The 23,310-nt window shown below is 38.8% G+C and overlaps 1 protein-coding gene across 1 annotated transcript in view; it reads right to left on the bottom strand.

Moving 5' to 3' along the window:
* Nucleotides 1-16,837, bottom strand: part of LOC136136326 (protein FRA10AC1) — a 37,606-nt gene extending 20,769 nt beyond the window's left edge. The window contains 6 exon segments of the mRNA XM_065894453.1: nt 9,748-9,832; nt 10,424-10,507; nt 11,558-11,634; nt 15,187-15,232; nt 15,345-15,440; nt 16,761-16,837. Coding sequence (XP_065750525.1) covers nt 9,748-9,832; nt 10,424-10,507; nt 11,558-11,634; nt 15,187-15,232; nt 15,345-15,440; nt 16,761-16,837 — 465 coding nt within the window.
* Nucleotides 16,838-23,310: the final 6,473 nt, after the last annotated feature.

Genomic DNA, 23,310 nt, shown 5'->3' with positions numbered 1-23,310 from the left:
TCTTCGTTGCTGCCTGCAGGCTTTCTCTAGTTGTGGTGAGCGGGGGCTACTCTTCATTGCGGTGTGTGGGCTTCTTGTTGCAGTGGCTTCTCTTGTTGCAGAGCATGGGCTCTAGGCACACAGGCTTCAGTAGTTGCAGCACGCAGGCTCAGTAGTTGTGGCACATGGGCTTAGTTGCTCTGTGCATGTGGGATCTTCCCAGTCCAGGGCTCAAACCCGTGTCCCCTGCATTGGCAGGCGGATTCTTAACCACTGCACCACCAGGGAAGTCCCCCTTTCCCTCAATTTTGCCGTGAACTTAAAACTGCTCTAAAAAACAGCCTTAAGAAAAAAGATGTCCCTCTCTCCATATTTCCTATTTCTCTAGGATCTATACTCAAAACCTGCAAGTCATATGTGATTTCTTACTTGCACTTACCCTGGTATCTAACTAACTCATCATGTTCTAATAGAAAAACACAACTTGTTTCAAGATTATGCACTTTATTTATTTAAATTATTTATTATTATTTTTTTGGCTGCATGGGGTCTTTGCTGCTGCACGCAGGCTTCTCTAGTTGTGTCGAGTGGGGGCTACTCTTCATTGCGGTGCACGGGCTTCTCACTGCGGTGGCTTCTCTTGCTGCGGAACACGGGCTCTAGGTGCGCGGGATTCAGTAGTTGTGGCTCATGGGTTCAGTAGCTCCGTGGCATGTGGGATCTTCCCGGACCAGGGATTGAACCCATGTCCCCTGCACTGGCAGGCGGACTCTAACCACTGCGCCACCAGGGAAGTCCCTACGCACTATAAAGTATGATTTCCAGTAATATACTGTGTTTTTATAAATGGGGAATACAGGGCTTCCCTGGCGGCGCAGTGGTTTAGAGTCCGCCTGCCGATGCAGGGGACACGGGTTTGTGCCCCGGTCTGGGAAGATCCCACATGCTGCGGAGCGGCTGGGCCCGTGAGCCATGGCTGCTGAACCTGCGCGTCCGGAGCCTGTGCTCCGCAACGGGAGAGGCCACAACAGTGAGAGGCCCGTGTACCACAAACACAAAAATGAAAACAAAATAAATGGGGAATACAAATATTTAACTATTTATTTATATCCACTTTCTTCCCTCAACTATAGTTATTTTTTGAGGGCAGACACCATGCTTTAACCCACAGCACCCAGCCCAGTCCTCTATAAATACTGGAAGACAATCAACAAATGAACCAGGGTTGAAAAAGTTTTGTTATGTGCTCCTTGAAAGACTTATACTTCACCCTCAACTTGCAGTATAATACCTTCAAGTAACTCCAACTGCTGTGATGCTTTTTGGATTCAATATGGTCAATAACTATTAGAGATGAGAGCTAGTTTACAAGAAACTGAGGAAGTTTTGGGGATACACCAAGTGCTGGGGTTTGTAAACGGGGTTATAAAAATGCACACTACTACTATCTATAAGAATATTGTGAAGCAACCCACATGTTAAAGGCACTAGTGAAAAATTATTAAACCAATTATGGTTCTGAGATTTAACTATTAAAATGAAAAGAAATCCTTCGGATAAACAAATCTAAGATAGCTTTTTAGGGACTTCCCTGGTGGCGCAGTGGTTAAGAATCCGCCTGCTGATGCAAGGGACACAGGTTGGAGGCCTGGTCCAGGAAGATCCCACAGAGCAACTAAGCCCATGTGCACAACTACTGAGCCTGAGCTCTAGAGCCCGAGAGCCACAACTACTGAAGCCCACGCACCTAGAGCCTGTGCTCCGCAACAAGAGAAGCCACTGCAAGGAGAAGCCCACACACCGCAACGAAGAGTAGCTCCCACTCACCCCAACTAGAGAAAGCCTGTGAGCAGTAACGAAGACCCAACACAGCCAAAAATAAATTAATTTTTTTTTTAAAAAACTTTTAAAATAGGTTGTCTTTCTTAATACAATACAGATGTACACTATCCAAAACATACAGATTTATGCAACATTCCTTCCCCTCCCATTTCAAACTGAGCTCATTTGTTTCTGGGTCAATTTATCTATCAGTAGGTAAAAATGTGAAAAATGAGATAGGAATAAAAATCATCCTAGAGGAGGCGATCAAAATGGCAGAGAGACATGGAGCTCACCTCCTCCCACAAATACAACAAAAATACATCTACTCGTAGAACAATTCTCAGAGAATACCTACTGAAAGCTTGAAGATCCTATACAACCAGAGCTGAAAGAAAGATCCCCACATAACTGGGGAAGACAAAGGGAACAGGGAGAAGAAGAGGAATTGGGATGAGACCTACGCCCCTGTGAAAGGGAGCTGTGAAAAAGGAAAGGTCCCCTCACCCTGGGAACCTCCTTCACCAGCTGGGAGGTCTGCTGGGACAGATAGGGAGCTTCAGAGGCTCGAGAGAAGAGCATGGGAGCTGGTCTGCAGCCCTGCAGGGTAAAGAAAGACCAGTATAGATGGTCCCCGCCATGTCGCTGCACTTCCTAGCCAGAGACACGTGCCTGAAGTGCACAGCAACTGGGTAGTGAAACTTGGGCTTCAGTGGACAGACTTGGGAAGAGGACTTGGCTTGGCTGCGTGAAGACAGCCTGAAGGGCCAGGAGTGTGGCTTGGGCCAAAACTGGGGGTGTGCACAGGACAGAGAGTGGTTCTGCCACAGCAGGCTCATTATCAGCATGCTTGCAATGGGGCATAGCTCCGGCCACTGCGGGTTTTGCAAACTCTGTGGGTGCACGCAGGCGGAGGCAGGGCTGAAGTCTGAGCCAGTGACCGGAGCTCCCACAGTGCACACACCTTCAGGAGGTTTTCCATCAGTGGCTTTGTAAGCATGCATACGTGCCTAAGGGACCTCCAAGCCCATTACCAGTGCTCCCACAGAGGAACCAGCCACTGAAGGCAGGGCCAACAACACTGATCTTTGTGGGTGCATGCACCAGGTGGCAGGCAGCATCACAGTTGCACGTCCCAGTGGACAGCTCCTGGGGAAGAATACACAGTAGCTCCTTTCCCAGAGAGAGTGCTCCAGTCCCACCTACCTCACACTGCAGCTTAGAACCTGACCTGGGTGGGGGCTTCTACTCCTACAACTGGGAAGCAGACCCTGCCCCTGACAGGGCTGTGACAACCACAGAGCAAAGAGGAGGCCCTACTCAACATCCAGTGCAGGCTCTGATCACAACACCACCAAACACACTGCCACCAAGGGGACAAAGGCCAACACACCCTGAGAAAAGATATGGCAAGAATCCTACCAAAAACAACCCTTGCACCAAGAATACTGGATTCCCACAGTCTACACAGGGTCACTCTGACATAAAAACAGCCACAGTAGATAACTGTTTCTCCTAAATTCATAGTCAAAGAAATATAAGTAAAATGAAAAAACAAAGGAACTATTTCCAATTAAAAGAACAAGAGAAATCCCCTGAAAGAACAATGAAACAGACTTCTCCAGTCTACCCGACCCCAAGCTCAAAAAGGAGGTAATAAAAATGCTGAAGGAATTAAGAAAGACTATTGATAGAAATGCAGATCACCATAACAAGGAACTAGAAACTATAAAGAGGAGTCAATCAAAATTAGACAACCCAACTGCCAAGATGAAAACCAAGCTAAAGGAAATAAATAGCAAACTAAATAAGGTAGAAGAATGAATAAGTGATCTGGAAGACAGAATAATGGAAATCACCCAATCAGAACAGCAGACAGAAAGACAAATGAAAGAAAAAAATGAAAGCAACATATGAGATTATGGGATAATATAAAGCATGCCAATCTATGCATAAAAGGAATCCCAGAAGAAGAAAGAGGAAAGAGAATCAAAAATTTATTCAAAGGAATTATGGCTGAAAACTTCCCAAACCTAAAGAAGGAAACAGATATCCAGACACAGGAAGCACAGAGGGTCCCAAACGGACCTACTCCAAGATATCATAATGAAAATGGCAAAAGTTAGAGAGGATTCTAAAGGCAGCAAGATAAAAACAAAGAGTCAGTTACAAGGGAACCGCCATAAGGGTATCAGCTGATTTCTCTACAGAAACTGTGCATGCCAGAAGGGAGTGGCAAGATACATTTAAAGTCCTGAAAGGGAAAAACCTGTAACCTATGATACCCTACTCAGCAAGATTATCATTAAGCATGGAAGGAGAGAGAAAGAATTTCTCCAAGAAAAAAATAAGAATACAGCAACACTAAACCTACTCTAAAAGAAATACTGAAAGGTGTTCTCTAAATAGAAAAGAAGCAGGAATCTATAAGAAATGGAAAATCACAATAGGAAAAGTAAATATATAAAAAGATTGAAGACTACTTAAATTAGGCAGTACATAGATTAAAGAAATAATCAAAAAATTCCGTGAAAGCGATTATAATCACAATGAACAGCAAAAAAATAAACATGAAGATGAGAAACAGGACATCGAAACTACAAAATGTGGAGGAGGGGAGTAAGAAAATATAGATCTTTTAGAAAGTGTTTGAGCTGTTATGACCACCAGTCTAAAGCAAGTAGATAGAGTTATGGGTTAACATACTTGAAAATCAGGGTAAACACAAATCAAAAACATACAACAGATTCACAAAAACCAAAATGAAAGGAACTCAAGCGTAATACAAAAGAAAACCATCAAAGCACAAAAGGAAAAACAAAAAGAAGGAACAAAGAATACAAAATCAACAGGAAAACAAGGTTTAAAATGGCAATAAATACACTTACCAATAATTACTTTAAGTGTCAATGGACTAAAAACATCAATCAAAGGACACAGAGTGGCAGATTGGATAATAAAACAAGAACCTATAATATGCTGCCTACAGGAGACACACTTTAGGGCTAAAGACACATATAGATTGAAAGTGAGGAGATGGAAAAAGATATTTCATGCAAATGGAAATGACAAGAAAGCGAGGGTAGCAATACTCATACCAGACTTTAAAACAAAGGCCATAAAGAAAGACGAAGAAGGACACTATATAATGATAAAAGGATCAATACAAGAAGAGGATATCACACTGGTTAACATATACACACACAATACAGGAGCACCTAGATACATGAAACAAATACTAACAGACATAAAGGGAGAAACTGATGGGAATACAATAATAGTAGGAGACTTTTAACACCTCACTCACATCAATGGACAGATCTTCCAGACAGAACAGCAATAAGGCAACAGAGATCCCAAATGACACAATAGAACAGTTAGACTTAATTGAAATCTACAGGATACTACATCCAAATAAAGCAGAAAACACATACTTTTCAAGCACACATGGAACATTCTTTAAGATAGACCACATACTAGGACACAAAACAAGGCTCAACAAATTTAAGAGGATAGAAATTATTTCAAGCATCTTTTCTGACCACAACCACATGAAACTAGAAATCAAAGAGAAACGAGGGAAAAAACTATTACATGAAGACTAAACAACATGCTACTAAAAACCAATGGGGTCAACAATGAAATCAAAGAGGAAATAAAAAATATCTCAGGACAACAACAATGAAAACACAACCATACAAAATCTATGGGATGCAGCAAAAGCAGTCCTTAGAGGGAAGTTCATAGCGATACAGGCCTTCCTCAAGAAACAAGAAAATTCACAAATAAACAACCTAACCTACCACCTAAAAGAACTAGAAAAAGAAGAGCAAATAAAACCTGAAGTCATCAGAATGAAGGAAATAATAAAGATCAGAGAAGAAATAAATAAAATAAAGATTAAAAAACAACAGAAAAATCAATAATAGCAAGAGCTGGTTTTTTGAACAGATAAACAAAATGAACAAACTTCTGGCCAGGCTCACCAAGAAGAAAAGAGAGAGGACCCAGATAAATAAAATAAGAAATGAAAGGGAGAAATAATAACTGACACTACAGAAATACAAAAAATCATAAGATATTATGAACAGTTATATGCCAACAAAATGGACTACCTAGGAGAAATGGACAAGTTTCTAGAAATAGCCTGTAAAAACAGAATCAAAAAGAAACAGATGATTTGAACAGATCTATCACTAGAAGTGAAATAAAATCTGTAATTTAAAAAAATTCCCTGCAAACAGAAGTCCAGGACTGGATGGCTTCATTGGGGAATTGCACCAAACATAGTGAGAAGAACTCATACTGATCCTTCTCAAACTCTCCCAAACGACTGAAGAGGAGGGAACACTCCCAAAGCCATCCTATGAAGCCACCATCACCCTGACACCAAAACCAGACAGAGACACTAACAAAAAAGAAAATTACAGGACAATATCTTTGATGAATATAGATGCAAAAATCCTCAACAAATATTAGCAAACCGAATCCAACAACCCATAAGAAGGATCAGACACCATAATTAAGTTGGGTTCATTCCAGGGTCACACGAATAGTTCAACATATGCAAATCAATCAATCTGATATATCACATCAACAAAAGACAAAAACAACATGATCATCTCAATAGATAAAAAGCCTTTGGTACAATTCAATATCCATTCATGATTAAAATCTCTCACCAAAGTTGGTATAGAGGGAACATATCTCAACATAATAAAAGCCATTTGTGACAAACACATAGCCAACATAATACTAAATGGTGAAAAGCTGAAAGCCTTCCTGCTAAAATCTGGACCAAGTCAAGGATGTCCACTCTCACCATTTCTACTCAACATAGTACTGGAAGTCCTAGCCACAGCGGTCAGATGAGAAAAATAAAAGGTATCCAAAATGGAAGGGAAAAGGTAAAATTGTCATTATGTGCAGATGACATGATACCCTATATAGAAAACCCTAAAGATTCTGCACAAAAACTACTAAAACTGATATATGAATTCAGCAAGGTAGCAGAATACAACATTAATATACAGAAATCTGCTGTATTTCTTCATACTAACAATGAAATATCAGAAAGAGAAAGTAAAATAAATTCCCATTTAAAATCGCATCCAAAAAAAAAGAAAAATATCTAGGAATAAACCTAATCAAGGAGGTGAAAGACTTATATGCTGAGAACTATAAAACACTGATAAAGGAAACAGAAGATGATTCAATGAAATTGGAGGATAGACCATGCTCTTGCACTGGAAGACTTAATATAGTTAAAATGGCCATACCACCGAAAGCAATCTACAGATTAATGTGATCCATATCAAATAACCCATGACATTTTTCACAGAACTAAAATAAATAATCCTTAAATTTATATGTAATCACAAAAGACCCAGAATTGCTAAAGTAATCCTGAGGGAAAAGGACAAAGCTGGAGGCATAACCCTTCCAGACTTCAGACAATACTATAAAGCCACAGCAATCAAAACTGCATGGTTCTGGCACAAAACAGACATACAGATCAATGGAATAGAATAGAGCGCCCAGAGATAAACCCACACACTATGGTCAATTAATCTTCAACAAAGGAGGCAAAAATATACAATGGAGAAAAGACAGTCTCTTTAACAAGTGGTATTGGGAAAACTGGACAGCCACATGTAAATCAATGAAGTTAGAACACACACTCTAACACCATACACAAAAATAAACTAAAAATGGCTTAAAGACTTTAATATAAGACATGACACCATAAAACTCCTTGAAGAGAACATAGGCAAAACGTTCTCTGACATAAATCATAGCAATATTTTCTTACGTCAGTCTCACAAGGCAAAAGAAATAAAAGCAAAAATAAACAAATGGGACCTAATTAAACTTAAAAGCTTTTGCATAGCAAAGGAAACCATAAACAAAATGAAAAGACAACCTATGGAATGGGAGAAAATATTTGCAAATGATGAGACCAACAAAGGCTTAATTTCCAAAATATACAAACAGCTCACACAGCTCAATATAATAAAACCCAAAAAACTCAATCAAAAAATGGGCAGAAGACCTAAAGAGACGTTTCTCTAAAGTAGACATCCGGATGGCCAACAAGCATATGAAAAGATGCTCAACACTGCTAGTTATTAGAGAAATGCAAATCAAAACTACAATGAGGTATCACCTCACACCAGTCAGAATGGCTATTATCAAAAAGTATACAAATAATAAATGCTGGAGAGGTTGTGGAGAAAAGGGAACCCTCCTACACTGTTGTTGGGAATGTAAATTGGTGCAGTCACTGTGGAAAAACAGTATGGAGTATGGAGGTTCCTTAAAAAACTAAAAATAAAGTTACTGTATGATCCAGCAATCCCACTCCTGGGCATGTGTCTGGAAAAGACGAAAACTCTAATTCAAAAAGATACACACACCCCAACGTTCATAGCAGCACTATTTACAATAGCCAAGACATGGAAGCAACCTAAGTGTCCATCGACAGATGAATGGATAAAAAAGATGTGGTATATATATACAATGGACTATTATTTAGCCATAAAAAAGAATGAAATAATGCCATTTGCAGCAACATGGATGGACCCAGAAATGATCATACTAAGTAAAACAGACAGAGAAAGACAAGTATATGATATCACTTATAGGTGGATATCTAAAAATAGTACAAATGAACTTATTTATAAAACAGAAACAGACTCACAGACACAGAAAACAAATGTATGGTTACCAAAGGGGAATATGGGGGGAGGGATAAATTATGAGTATGAGATTACAAATACACACTACCATATATAATATAAACAACAAGGATTTACTGGATAGCACAGGGAACTATATTTAATATCTTGTAATAACCTATGATGGAAAAGCATCGAGAAAAAGGAAAAAATATATATAACCAAATCACTTTGCTATACACCTGAAACACAATATTGTAAATCAACTCTACTTCTATTTTTTAAAAATCACTTTAACATTAACTAAAATAGGACTTCCCTGGTGGCGCAGTGGTTAAGAATCCGCCTGCCAATGCAGGAGACATGGGTTCGATCCCTAGTCCAGGAAGATGCCACATGCTGCAGAGCAACTAAGCCCGTGCACCACAACTACCAAGCCTGCGCTCTACAGCCCGTGTGCCACAACTACTGAGCCCACATGCCACAACTACTGAAGCCCGCGCGCCCTAGAGCTTGCGCACCACAACTACTGAGCCCACACACTGTAACTACTGAAGCCCATGTGCTCTAGGGCCCATGTGCCGCAACTACTGAGCATGCGTGCTGCAACTACTGAAGCCCGTGCGCCTAGAGCCCATGCTCTGCGACAAGAGAAGCCACCACAATGAGAGGCCTGTGCACTGCAACGAAGAGTAGCCCCCGCTCGCCACAACTAGAGAAAGCCTGCATGCAGCAACGAAGACCCAATGCAGCCAAAAATAAATAAAATTAATTAAAAAAAAAATTAAAGTAAAATGTAAAGCGGGAAGGGAAATTTGCCATTACTAATTGGCACTGATAAGAGCTATTTTTACTAGAATAGATATTTACATAACAGAAGATGTGCATCTGCCTCTTTATATGGTAATCCATTTGAAAAAAAAAGCCTATCAATTTCAAACATCATTTGTGAAAGAAGACATCATTCAAAGTGTCAAATCATAATCACTTGAGGCTCTGGATTAGAGTCAGGATAAAACAAGATTCAGTAGGCACCTGTGTTTCATTTTAGACTTTTCATGTCTCAGCTCACAAAGAGTCACCCTTGACTTCAGGGCCCTTTGTAAATTCCACAGCTATCGAGGTTAAATGGTCCAATTGATACTTCATAGATGGAGGACAACTTAGAATTGAATTAGCATCTTAAAAGAATACAGGGCACAATAGTATATTAACAAGTAATACTATACGTGAATAAGAACCTTCTTCTATAAATATCTGGAAGGCATACCTTATTTTCTTTGTATCTGGTGAGATCTGCTACGCAGTATTCCTTGAATAATTTATCATAGTATTTCTTTGCAAGTCTCTTCTCCCTAGATTCATTAAAAAAATATAAATCTTACATATTTAGAAATTCAACCATTGTTTGCTACTTGGAGGCAATGTCAAATAAATAACACATGATATAAACATTAATGTTTTAAAAGAGGTCATTACTTACATGTGCATAGAATATCTGAATATTAACTATTAATAGTGGGTCTCTAGGGAGGGAAGCTGGAAGACTAATAGTCAAAGATGAGAAGGAGACTGACCCTTCACTTTTTACCCTCTGTAATGTTTGAATTTTTAAAACCATTTTCAGGTTTTACGTTTTCCCAAAATATTTTTAAAATTTAAAAAGAAGCGTACTACTAGACAACAAATAATACTGTAAAAATTTTACAAATTATTTTTTAAAGACAAAGTCAAGCAATAAGAAGTCAGTTAAAATTGTTAAAAATTACCAAAAGAATCAAAACCAGATTCAATAATCTGAGGCACGGTTTTATGTTCTCGATTCAGAACTGTTCCATGCAGGGGCCAAATGCTTTGGACAGGTGACAAAACAAGAAAACACTCAGGGAGCAGGAGAGATAGGACTATAGCATTTGATGCATTATGTCTCACACGGGTACAATTACCAATTCATGTCCATTTCATCCTCCTCATTCCATAGGAATCTGTGATTTTCTCGTATAATATCCATGTCTATCTTGTCATTTTCCCTGAAATAAAACAATTTTAAATTCAATATGAAAACAAAATTAGTCAAACTTAAGTTAAACAGTGTGTGAGATTTTTGAGCACCTGAGTAAAAATAAGATACACAAAGATAGTTTTATATGTACGTATGTATGTATATTTATAAAAAGTATTTCAGTATTTTCAAAAGGCAGTTATAAAGAGTGCTGCTACAGAAACAAATGGATAAGGAATCCACCCATCTCTAGAGCTGGTTCAATTATATAAAGGGTGCTAAATTACCAAAACTAGGATGAGAAATCTGAATGAACACTAAATGGATAAGGAAGATGAATGAAAATAAGTTTCAGAATCTAAAATAAGTAACACCATCCTATTGTGATCTAATTTTAAAAATATATAAAAAATTTTTTCACACCTCATTTTACTACATCTTCCTAGGAAGACTGAGTAAGGAAGAGAACTGAAGGAGATGATCTTTCAAGATGATAACAGATTGGGGACAGAACAAGGGATTGTTGAGAAATACAGGCTAAATTCAGAGGAGAGTTAAGTTTGGGGCTGATGAGCTGGTATAAAGTTTTTTAGGGCACTATCAACTCGGAAAATCATTAAGTAAAGAGAAAAAAACCCACACAAAACCAAGAGGCTCTGACAGAAGAGCCTCAGATATAAGAAGGAATTTCATGTGTGGGAATTATTAGAGTGAGGTCTCTTGTTTGTCCTATCTTTTAAAAAGCAATCCCAAACCTGAGGTCTAAAGAGTTCATTATTTCAAAGATCCTTGTGGGGGGAAAAAAAAAAAAATCACTGCATAATCAGGCATGTGAGTATTCCTCACACAATCCTGTTATTGCCAGAATCAGCAGGCTGCCTGAGGCCTGTTGCCAGAGAAATGGGGGTCATGATGAGTTGCTTAGCTAGAAGCTTCGAATGGCCTCTCCACCTTATAACAAAAAAACTGGAATGGAAAGCAGGAGAACATGACAGAATCAGAAGATATAGTAGCTGTGAGTCTTCAAAGATACCCATACCTACCTCCCATTATGTAAAATAAACTTTATGACACTTACCCCAATCGCCTGAAGTCTTCTTTTTTGCCACCATAGTATAAAATATAGTCATTTACAAACTTTGTATGCCTTTGATACTGAAATGCAAAAAATTAAGGATTTAATTTGTTCAATAGTTGGGTATCAATGACATATTAGTGAGTAGGGAAAAAAACATAGTATGAGTCTATTTAGTTTTTTAAAAATATACAAATATATACTATACATGCTTATAAATTTAAAAAAGGGTAAATATTAAACTGTTAAGAGTGAACACGGTACAGTAGAGGGGCTTTCACTTCCTACTGAATACTCTATATTTTTGAACATTTTCAAGCAATAACTCTGGAGAGAAGGACAGCTTCCTATATACAGCCTCACACCACCACTCATTTTATAGTTTCAAATTATAGTTTCCTATAACTATATATTATAGTTATTCCTATAACTATAAATTATAGCTTCCTATAACTATAACAAATTATAGTTTCCAAAGTTAAAGGTGAGTAGAATTTTTCTTCATTATAAAATATAATTTAGCTACTTCAGTAACAATAAAGCCTCCAAAATAGAAGATGTAACTTTTATTATATTAAATCCTAACATGAGGCTTTCAAAAAGAAGTAAATATACGAGATCACATGTTATTTTTATACTCTCTTTTAATATTCAATGAAGCTACAGTCATGTTTTCAGTGCAATACAACAAGACACATGAGCATTTTACTTGTTTTAAAAAGCTCCATGGTACTCTCTCTAGAGCTGAACACACACATAACGGAACTGACATAATATTGTCTGTGACTACAGCCTATTATATTAAAGACAAACAGTTATTTAATTGATCACAATGTGTTCCAGCAGAATAGCGAATCAAAACATAATTCTGAAACGAGCAAGAAAGCAATTAACATTTCAGAAAAGAAAAAAGAGAAAAGCCAGATACCCAGAGATCTGGATTCTAGCTCTTGGTCTACCACAAACTGGTCATGTGACACTGGCAAGTCACTTAAATCTTTCAAGAGCTCAAGTCAGCAAACTTTTCCTGTAAATAGTAAATATGCAGGCCATACGGTCTCTGTTAAAACTACTCGACTCTGCCACTTTAGCATGGAAGTAGGCACAGATAACACCTAAATGAATGAGCACAGGTGTGTTCCAATAAAACTTTTATTTACAAAAGCAGGTGGTAGGTGGGACTTTGCTTCCTGGAAGATGGAGCAAAGATGTACAGCTGATCCCTGAACAGGGTGGATAGAACACCCACCCTCCTCATTGTCCAAAACCTGCACATAATGTATAATCAGCCCTCTGCATCTGTAGATTCAACCAACTGCAGATCGTTAGTACTACAGTAAAATAAATACCCATATTTACACAAGTAATATAGTAAAATAAAAATCCTTGTATAAGTGGACCCTCACAGTTCAAACCCTGTGTTGTTCAAGGGTCAACTGCACTTCTCCCTATTCCTCCCACTGAGAACTAAAAACCTTGGAAATTATATATAATACAAACATAAGAAGACTCTGAAAGGTAGAGAGAAGAAGGCAGACCAGCTACGGACCTCAGGACCCATGGTATGACATGGTGCTGAGTTCCCCAGGTTTTCTTTTTGCTTAATGAATGCCAGACTTGGAGGTGAAGAAGCTGGATAGCTGGAAATACCAACAAGCACAGACAAAAGAAGTGCCAACAAAAGTCTGTTCCCTGTAACAAAATAATCAGGAGAGAGGCAGCCTAACAGGAAAGATAACTTTTAGGCAGTAACTACTCTATTCCAGCCAAACACTCCAGAAAATCTATGGCCCCACCTCCAGCCATGCAAGAAAAGGGGATCTAGACTTTCACCCTCACCAGGCTGTAACTAGATGCCCCAACATCCCCAACTGAGTGGTGTGATAGAAGGAGGAGCAGATGTTGAAATGCTAAAGGAGCAGTGGCAGATGAGATCCATGGGAAAGCTAAGCTATTGGGTTAGGAGATAAGAGGAATAAATAAATTGGTGACAAGAGAACTTCTATAACTTAAAGAAAAGGATCAGGAACAATAAAGTGAAAGTGGTGACTACAGGATAGTGGGTATAATCTAATTGACGTCGTCTCCTTCTCCTTATCCTGACCGCAGTAATAAATACCCAGAAATACTTTCACTCTCCAATATTCCCAACAGTAATATGGATGGCCAGTGGTAGCAGCTTGTGTAATAAGCCACAGTCTTACCAAAAAGTTGAGCTGAGAGATGGCTATCACAGGGAAACAAGGTATAACTTAAAGACAGCCCCAATTCATGCCTGAAAGCTGAAGCCACAGTAGGCCTGAGACAGTCCACAAACAGACCTATTTTTTTTTTCATTTTTATTTTTTCTAACATCTTTATTGGAATATAATTGCTTTACAATGCTGTGTTAGTTTCTCCCGTATAACAAAGTGAATAAGCTATATGTATACATATATCCCCATCTCTCTTCCCTCTTGCGTCTCCCTCCCGCCCTCCCTATCCCACTCCTCTAGGTGGTCACAAAGCCCCGAGCTGATCTCCCTGGGCTGAGGCTGCTTCCCACTAGCTACCTATTTTACACTTGGTAGTGTATATATGTCCATGACACTCTCTCACATCGTTCCAGCTTACCCTTCCCCCTCCTTGTGTCCTCAAGTCCATTCTCTAGTCTGTGTCTTTATTCCTGTCCTGCCCCTACATTCATCAGAACCTTTTTTTTTAGATTCCATATATATGTGTTAGCATACAGTATTTTTCTCTTTCTTACTTCACTCTGTATGACAGACTCTAGGTCCATCCACCTCACTATAAATAACTCAATTTCATTTCTTTTTATGGCTGAGTAATATTCCATTGTATATATGGGCCACATCTTCTTTATCCATTCATCTGTCAATGGACACTTAGGTTGCTTCCATGTCCTGGCTATTGTAAATAGTGCTGCAATGAACATTGTGGTACATGACTTTTTGAATTATGGTTTTCTCAGGGCATATGCCCAGTAGTGGGATTGCTGGGTCATATGGTAATTCTATTTTTAGTTTTTTACGGAACCTCCATGGTGGCTGTATTAATTTACATTCCCACCAACAGCGCAAGGGGGTTCCCTTTTCTCCACATCCTCTCTGGCATTGATTGTTTGTAGATTTTTTGATGATGGCCATTCTGACCAGTGTGAGGTGATACCTCACTGTGGTTTTGATTTGCATTTCTCCAATGATCAAACAGACCTATTATTAAACACAGTTTTACAAAGACATTAAATAGCCAAGAACCAGGTAGGAAAAAAGAGTAAGAGTTAAAATGAGACTGAAGATAATAGTATAAAAATGAGAAATATTGACAGCTTGACAAAAATGGATTGGAAAAAATATCTGCAAGTACATGGACTTTGTAAACCTATTTATAGAAGATTAGTAATATGTTTTTTATTATTTTTTGCCTCTAAATCTTTCTTATATATTAGTAAAAGAGAATTGTACTCAGAAGTATATATGGCAAAATTCCATATCAATAAACACTTATCTTTAAATATAAAATTTATGTCTATCTGACTTCACAAGATTTTATGAAATAAAATAGATTTAAAAAGTTGTATTAGAAAAAAAAAAGTTGTATTAGTCACAAAATCTAGAAATATAAAAGGATACAGCATCCATAGCTATGAGATGAAACCTTCTATTTCTTGCTTCTTCCCTGTTAAGAAAAATTTTATTTCAAGCAAATTCAAATGTCTATATTTAATTAATATAATCAAATCACCAACATCTCAAACCAAAAAAAAGTAATGTACATTGAAGTACCATACCTATCCAGCAATTCTGCTGCAACTTGCTTATGGACCACCTTTCCATGTTTTTCTTTCTGAAATGGCTTTTTGAGCAGTAAATCATCTTCAACTGTCCTGGTTTGTTAAGAAGAAAAATTATTAGAAGAGTTCATTTTTCTCAGAGTGTTTCCTATTTCTTTATTATTTTCATAATTGGAACATGTTTTAAAGAATTCAACTCTTAAAGACTCACTGATCTTCAATGAGATATTTTACATCTCCTTTAACAGCTTAATTAATATCTTGACTTTATTTAATACCTATAAAATGGAGAAGACGAGACTAACAAATGCATGGGTTCTGGTGTCACACCACCTGGGGTCCTTGGTTCAAATTTTGGCTCTGTCATTCATTATCTTAATCTTAAATTACTTAATCTTTTTGTGCCACAATTTCCTTGTTTGCAAAGTAGAGATAACAAAGCTTTCAGTAACTGATAACGGAAAAAGAAGGGCTGATTATAGATGATATAGACTTTAGGTGATCAGCCCTAGTTACTTAAATAGATATAATCCTAGAGCACACAAGACTACCCAACTAGATTGGCTCAAATTCTATTCTTACAAAGTAATATTTTTGAATGAAAAACCTTGAAAATGTAAAGCATTTTAATTTCATTACATAAAAATGTAATTTATTATATAATTATTTCTATTCTTTTGGTTATCCATGAAGACTGAGTACCCAACAAAAATGTTCAGCCCCAATTAGTATGCTTATATATTGTTTTCAGTGTCAAATAATAAACCAATTTTTATAAGTTTGGTTAATATGAATCAGTCAACCACTCCTAAGTTAATGGATAAAATCAAGTTTCTAAGCACTGAAGGCTGAAAACAATGCCCCTCCCTAAACACAGCTACTCCACCAAGATCTGGCCTCCTTTGTAAGGTTCAGGCTTTATCTGCTAAGAGTTCTTACCTCTTCCATTAAATAAAGACTTCCATGAACTCCTTCCTCTGGCCACTTAGTCTGCTCATTCACAAGATCCTAAGAATTGTGCTGCATCACAGTAACCGCACTTTGCAGTCAAGTACTAGCAAAGGGACAACCAACCAAGCCCCTTCTTAGCTATGACAGTTGCAAGCAGAGTCCTTGACAGTTGAATGAAAAATAGATGCAACAGAGAAATCTAAGAACTTTAACTGATTTCCGTTTTTTCCTTATGCTTCCCTTTCCATAAATCCCTTCACAGCACAAACATTACTTTCTTATCTTTTACATAACTGTTCTCAAATTTTTGAGTCAATTCATTACAGTTTAATAAACAAAAATTCATTCAGTAGAGCATCGCTGTCTTCACATGTAAACACAATGCCAAAACTTTAAATATTATTTATACCTCATCTCAATTTAGAAAGGATCGGAAGCAGAGATCAATAAAAAATTACTTACTTTTTTTTCCTTTTGCTAGATTCTCCACAGTGTTCATCATCACTAAAATCAGAGTCATAGCCTCCATGACCATGCATCTGTAAAGGAGTACAGTCAGTTACTTAGAACCTCAATTGCCCACAGTTCAGGAAACAGAATAGTTCAAAAATAAGTTATCTTTAAAAGCCACAATAGTTTTAAAGGATTGTGGTGGGCATATCAGGGGTTATCTAGCCATCTAAAACTTTCAATCACTTTGAAGTAACAAACTTACCCTTCAGAAAATGAATCAATGTTTTTCACTTTAATTACCAACAAGGGAGATTACTCTTTGACCTTTCCATGTAAAACCAGGTCTAGAAGCTGCCATGTCACTGCATACAAGGTTCAGCAATGCTTTACTTTTATTTGATTCAGAGTAATAATGGTTGCTGGTATTTATCAACTTTGTTCCAGACATTATGCTAGGTTCTTTACAAACACTGCTTCTAATTCTGCAAGTTAGGAACTATTACCTTCATTTTAGAGATAAAGAAATCAAGGACAAAGTTAAGTAAATCAATTATATAGAGCAAATACGTGGCTAAGCAGATCTACTTGATTCTTAAGCCCATGATCTCAACTACTACAAACTGACTCTCTGGAATATGCTAACATTTTGATTACTCTATTCCACTAGACTTAATAGATTTGTGAACAGTACAATCAACTGATAAAAATTTTCCTATCTTCTTTCAAGATTTCCTTTTTCTTTGAAACAGTTTCTTCAAGGTAAATCACTTTGTCCTTTGTTCTAGATAACTTTATCTTGTTTCTATTCATTTTTAAATCAAAATTCTTAGAAATACTGAAAGATCTCAATTGTCACTCAGTTGTGTTAGAAAGCAGCTCCTGGTTTCAGCATTACACAGAATTTGGGATATACATTGATGGCGGATGGGTGGATTATTTGACTATATCTGCTAAATAAGGTGGCTACATCAAACAATCTTTAAATCCTATGAGTCTGTGATCTTCATAATTCCATTTTCAAACTTACGTGTATGGGTGCGTATCTCTCTTCCCTGCCCCACAGAATTCGAGAGAGGCGGGCCCTAGCCAAGGTTGAAGCGAAGGTTTAGGCCACTTTCAACTCTACTCTCACTAAGTCACACCTGGATCGCACACCTTTTTATCATGTCAACTCCTTGCTTCCGCTGTTTTATCACATCTGTTCAAACCATACCAGCCTCTCACATCTTGTCTTATGTCCTCACTTTCTTCACATTCTGATGGGGGACAACCACTGTGGGGAGCTTAGAGATAAGTTCTGGAGTCAGTCTGACAGAATGCAAACCCTGGCTCTGCACGTTTCATGTCTTTCTTTGGGCATGCTCCTTAACCTCTAGGAGCCTGTTTCCCCCTCCATAAAGGGAGGCTAATGAAAGAAAGTACCGGTCTCACAGAACTGGGCATTAAATGAGTTACCGCATATAAAGGGTTTTAGAACAACGTCTGGTACAGTACAACCCTCTCAATTTTAACTACTATTACCCTCATGATGTTCCTACACCCTGGGGCAGCACCTCCTACCCTTGTTCCCCCCGTCTCGTTTTTTTCTCGTCCATCCCATACCCATCTGAATTCAGTAGTTGCATTAAAAAGTTCTCACTCACTTCAGGCTACGAATCAACTGACAAGAACCAAGAGAAATTCGAGAAGGGAGACGCGGGGTGTCTTCTGAATCTGCCATCAAAAAAAAAAAAAAAAAAATCAACTAGTAGCACATGAGAAACAAGTTTCGAGATCTTTCTCCCCGACCCCAAGCACTCATGGCCTTTCTCACACACCCCTTCCCCTCCTCTGCCAAGTGCTCCCGCTGAGTCGTTGTTCCCTCCTCTGCCCGCGTCTGCAGCGACGACCCACGGCCTGAGCGAGCTGCTGCGGCACCAAACCCGTCGCTCCGGCTGCGTAGCCTCACCACAGTCACCGCCACTGCCAGAGCCACAACGGCCGCCGCCGCCGCCCGCTCCCCGCCTCTCCCTACGGGTCCCAGCTGGGCGCTGCTTCCGGTCCGGCTCGGCCGCGCGTCTCACTTAAATGACACCGTTCCCGGGCGCGCCGACTTTGAGTTACAGCCAAAACAGCCCCGGGAAACAAAGGCCGCGGGAGAACAGGGCCGGAAGGGAAGGTGGAGGCTCCCAGCTTTACCGAAGTCGCCTCGCTCGGTTTTTTCCTGGGCCTTCTTCCATTACCCTCTGGGAAGCCCAACATTTAATCTCGTGTGGCACAGCTCATACTAAGCCCACGCCCCTCGTTTGAAATTTTATTTCGTTTTAGAAAAAACCCTGCCTGGATATCACTTGCCGTCCTCTTTCTAGTAACCTTAGAAACGGCTCCTCGGAGCAACCTTGGTGAGCGTCTCAGTCTCCGATCTGCCTCTCCTCCCTCTGCCCCACTCCTCCCAATAAAACAGTTCTCATAATTAGAACAGAAATAGCTTTCCATCGCTTCACCACCCACACAGTAGATGCCATTCCAAATGCAGTGCTGGTGGCAGAGGAGCTCATCGAAGATGCGAGGAGAGGCAATAGGAGCGATTTCACAGGGTCGCGAATCCTCTGCAGACAAGTGACTTGGCACAGGTGAAAAGAGATCCACAATAGTTACTAAAAAAAAAAAAAAAAAAAGGAAGAAGGAAAGAAAAGAAAAAGAAAGAAGGAAAGAAAAAAATGCAGGCAGGAAAAGTTAAATTATTTTAAGCTCTGCCGGGTTCTCCCTGTGTTTTACCTTTTCTAAATTAGGATGCCCCATTCTGCTTTACAGCCTAGTTACTGGGTTCGTGTCGTGTCTCCCTCCGGCTGATGCTATTCATCTTTGCTTCCTCCTCGGTACCCAACACGGTTCCCTGGAAATCAAAAGCGCTAATTAAATATTTGTTGAATTGAACTGGCACGCCACTGACTTTCACAGCGTGCTCATTTTAGTGAAAACCTTAGCACGTAACATTCATTTTACATCTTTTGCACCAAACAGTAGATAACAATATATACCAGTTCAAGCCCTCCTTCTATCCCTGACAGTAAATTACAGATACAACCTGCTTTACCCAATGCAGTAAATATGATCTTTAAAAATCTGTAAGTTAGATTATTATAAATTCAATTATTTCAAAATGCAATCAGATTAAACTTCAGTAAAAACGTTTATTAAAATATTTAAAGCAGTAGGAAGCCTCACGATTTAACATTATACTATATTGAATTATTTTGTCAAGCGGTTCCTTTTTTAGTAAATATCTAAAATATCTATTCTGTTCTTTTATTTATTATTGATAAAACCAAACACACTTGTACCTGGTATTCATTTCCTTTCTACCAATATGTGACCTTTAATAGCATTTTCTACCATTCTTAATATATTTCGTCTGTTGTTTCATTTTCCTCTTACAACAAGCCTGTGCTGCATGCAGTGTTATTAGCCCCATTTTGCACGTAAAAAATAGAAGCACAGAACTCAGAGCCACAGGCCTGGTGAGGGTCTAGAAACTGGGAATACTTGATTCTCTACAAGACCCTGTTTTCTCTCTGTGGCTCTCTCTCTGTCAAATTCTTTCTTTTTAAATTTACATATTTGTTTTTATTTTTGGCTGCATTGAGTCTTCGTTTGCTGCGTGCGGGCTTTCTCCAGTTGAGGCTAGCAGGGGCTACTCTTCCTTGCGGTGCACGGACTTCTCATTGCAGTGGCTTCTCTTGTTGCGGAGCACGGGCTCTAGGCACGTGGGCTTCAGTAGTTGTGGCACACGGGCTCAGTAGTTGTGGTTCGCGGGCTCAAGAGCGCAGGCTCAGTAGTTGTGGCACACGGGCTTCGTTGCTCTGCGGCATGTGGGATCTTCCCGGGCAAGGGCTTGAACCCGTGTCCCCTGGCATTGGCAGGCAGATTCTTAACCACTGTGCCACCGGGAAGCCCCAAATTCTTTCTTTCTCTCTCTCTTTTTAACTCATCAACTGTGTAAGAAATAGCTTCTGGTTCTAACACTTTAAGAATTTCAGATCTGTTGCTACCAGATCATTCAGCCAAAGATCTGCATTTCTCCCTTTGAGGCAGCAGTTATTGAAAGAGAGAAAATAGAAAATATATGTTAGGGATAGATCACATGATCTGAACTAAGAACAATTAATACAGGATAGACAACCTACCTGATCAGGAAATATCAAGTTAGCAATTACAGCTCAACAACTATAAAAACTGCAAATATTTATTAGGGGCCTGCTCTGGACAGAGAACTGTCATAATCATCAGGGTTACAAATATCTAAAAGTCACTCCTTACTCTCAAAGGCTGACTAGTAAGAAAGAACGAATGTGTAGAAAAAAAACAATAAAATATTCTATCATATATGAAGTGCCTGGTAAATGGCATGAACCTATGGTTCCCAATCTATAAAATGTTCTATTTTAATGAATATGAAAATTTACATGGACACCAATGTTATATAACTCAAATAAAGCAACAAAATACTACGATAGATATGTGGTGGGGGTGAGGGAAGTTGGTCCCCACTCCACGCCATCACCCTCCTCTCACACACACACCCTTATTCCCTGCCACCCTTCCCCCCACCCCCAGAAAAGAAATGCTGCTCTGGGAAACAGCATAATAAAGAACTCCACTTCAAAATCAGCCTGACCCACAATCAAGTTAGGTCTCTGTCACTTACTAGCTAGGAGATCATGGGCACGATTTTAATTGAGTAAGTCTTTATTTCCTCAACTATAAAATGGAGATAATAGTAATAACTATCTCATAGTGGGTTATGAGGTTTAAAATGAAACAATGCAGCTAAAATGCCTAGAATGATGCATAGTTCATAATAAGAATATAATAAATGCTACTTGAGGAAAGTAGCATTTCTTGAGGGAATTCTTGTGATTTAGTTTAAAAATTAACTTCTTCTTGAGTATGGCCTAGAAACAGATCCACACTTATATAATCCTATGATTAATGGCATAGGTTTAAGTATGGACTTTTCAATAAATAGTTCTGAGCCAATTTAATATTACGGTTAAAAAAAACCCAAAAAACCTCAATTCCTAACTTGATTCACACCATACATATTAGTCACCTTCAAAGAAAACACAGGAAAACCTCTTCATGATATTCCATGATCTCTTCATTAGGGCAGGAGAAATTCTCTTAGATAGGACACACAAAAGGCTAACCATAAAGGACAAAAATACATTACCGACTTCGGTTCATTTAAAAGACTTTATTAAAAAATGAAAAGTTAAGGGGAATTCCCTGGTGGTCCAGTGGTTAGGACTCCATGCTTCCACTGCAGGGGACAGGGGTTCGATGCCCGGTCAGGGAACTAAGATCCCACATGCCATGCATCGTGGCCAAAAAAAAAGAAAAAAATTTAAGTCACAGAGTGGGAGAAAATATTACAGTAGACACATTTATCAAATTGTCAGATTATATGAAGAACTTTAAAAATAAGTAAAAGGCAGAAACCCAATAGAAAAATTCGCTAAAGACTTGAATAGGCAGTTCACAAAAAAGATGTCCAAATAGCCAATGCACATAAAACAAAGGGCTTGTCTTCACTAGTTACCAGAAATGAAAATTAAGAACACAATGCACACCATTACACACCTACGAGAATGGCTAACTGGAAAAGACAGACTTAGTGCTAATGGAGATGTCGTATGACTATGACTATTATATACTGTTGATGGGAGTGTAAGTTGGTACAATCACCTTGAAAAAGGTGTTCAGTAGTATCTGCTAATGCTGAATGTGGGTATATTCTATGTCTCATATATTCCACTCCTCAGAATACCTTCAACAGAAAAGTGAACATATATTCATCAAAAGACCTGAATTAGAAAGCACTAGCACTATTTATAGTTCAAAAACTGGAAGCAACCCAAATGTTCAGCAGCATTAGAATAGTTAAATAAATTACGACTTATTCACACAATGGAATACTATACAGCAATAAAAACAGACACACCACAACTACATGCATTAGCACAGATGAATCTCATCGATGTAAGGCTGAACAAAAGAAGCATTGTACGTGCAAAAGAATACATATGACACAGTCCTATTCATATAAAAGACAACAGGAAAAGTAATCTATCTGTGACAAGTCAGGATAATGATTTCCCTGGTGGGTATAGAGGAGGTGACTGGAAGGGGGCACGAGGCCGTGGCGGGACGGGGCTTCTGGGGAAATGTTTCTTGACCCTGGCATTCACTACATGAGTGGTTCATTTCTACCTATGATTTGTGTACTTTTATGTATGTATGCTGTGCTTCAATAAAGAATTTACATTTCACAAAATTTAACGGTTCCTAGAGTTTTTATAACTTTGACTCTAATTGATCAATGGAAGTGTTGGTGATTAAAGCGATTTCAGGCATGGCAGAATACGTTAGGGAGTAGATAGGTGGGATTTCCTGGGGTCTCAGAATTCATGCCACATAAATGCTTGCATAGCCAAAGACAAATTTCCTGTAGGCACCAGGATGGAGGCAGACGGGGGCTCTGTAAGTGCTGAGAAAGACCCTAGTCAGCACCCAAAGG

This window comes from Phocoena phocoena, chromosome 16, assembly GCF_963924675.1.
Source record: "Phocoena phocoena chromosome 16, mPhoPho1.1, whole genome shotgun sequence".
Classification (NCBI taxonomy): Eukaryota; Metazoa; Chordata; class Mammalia; order Artiodactyla; family Phocoenidae; genus Phocoena; species Phocoena phocoena.
This window is presented reverse-complemented; position numbering and strand designations above follow the sequence as displayed.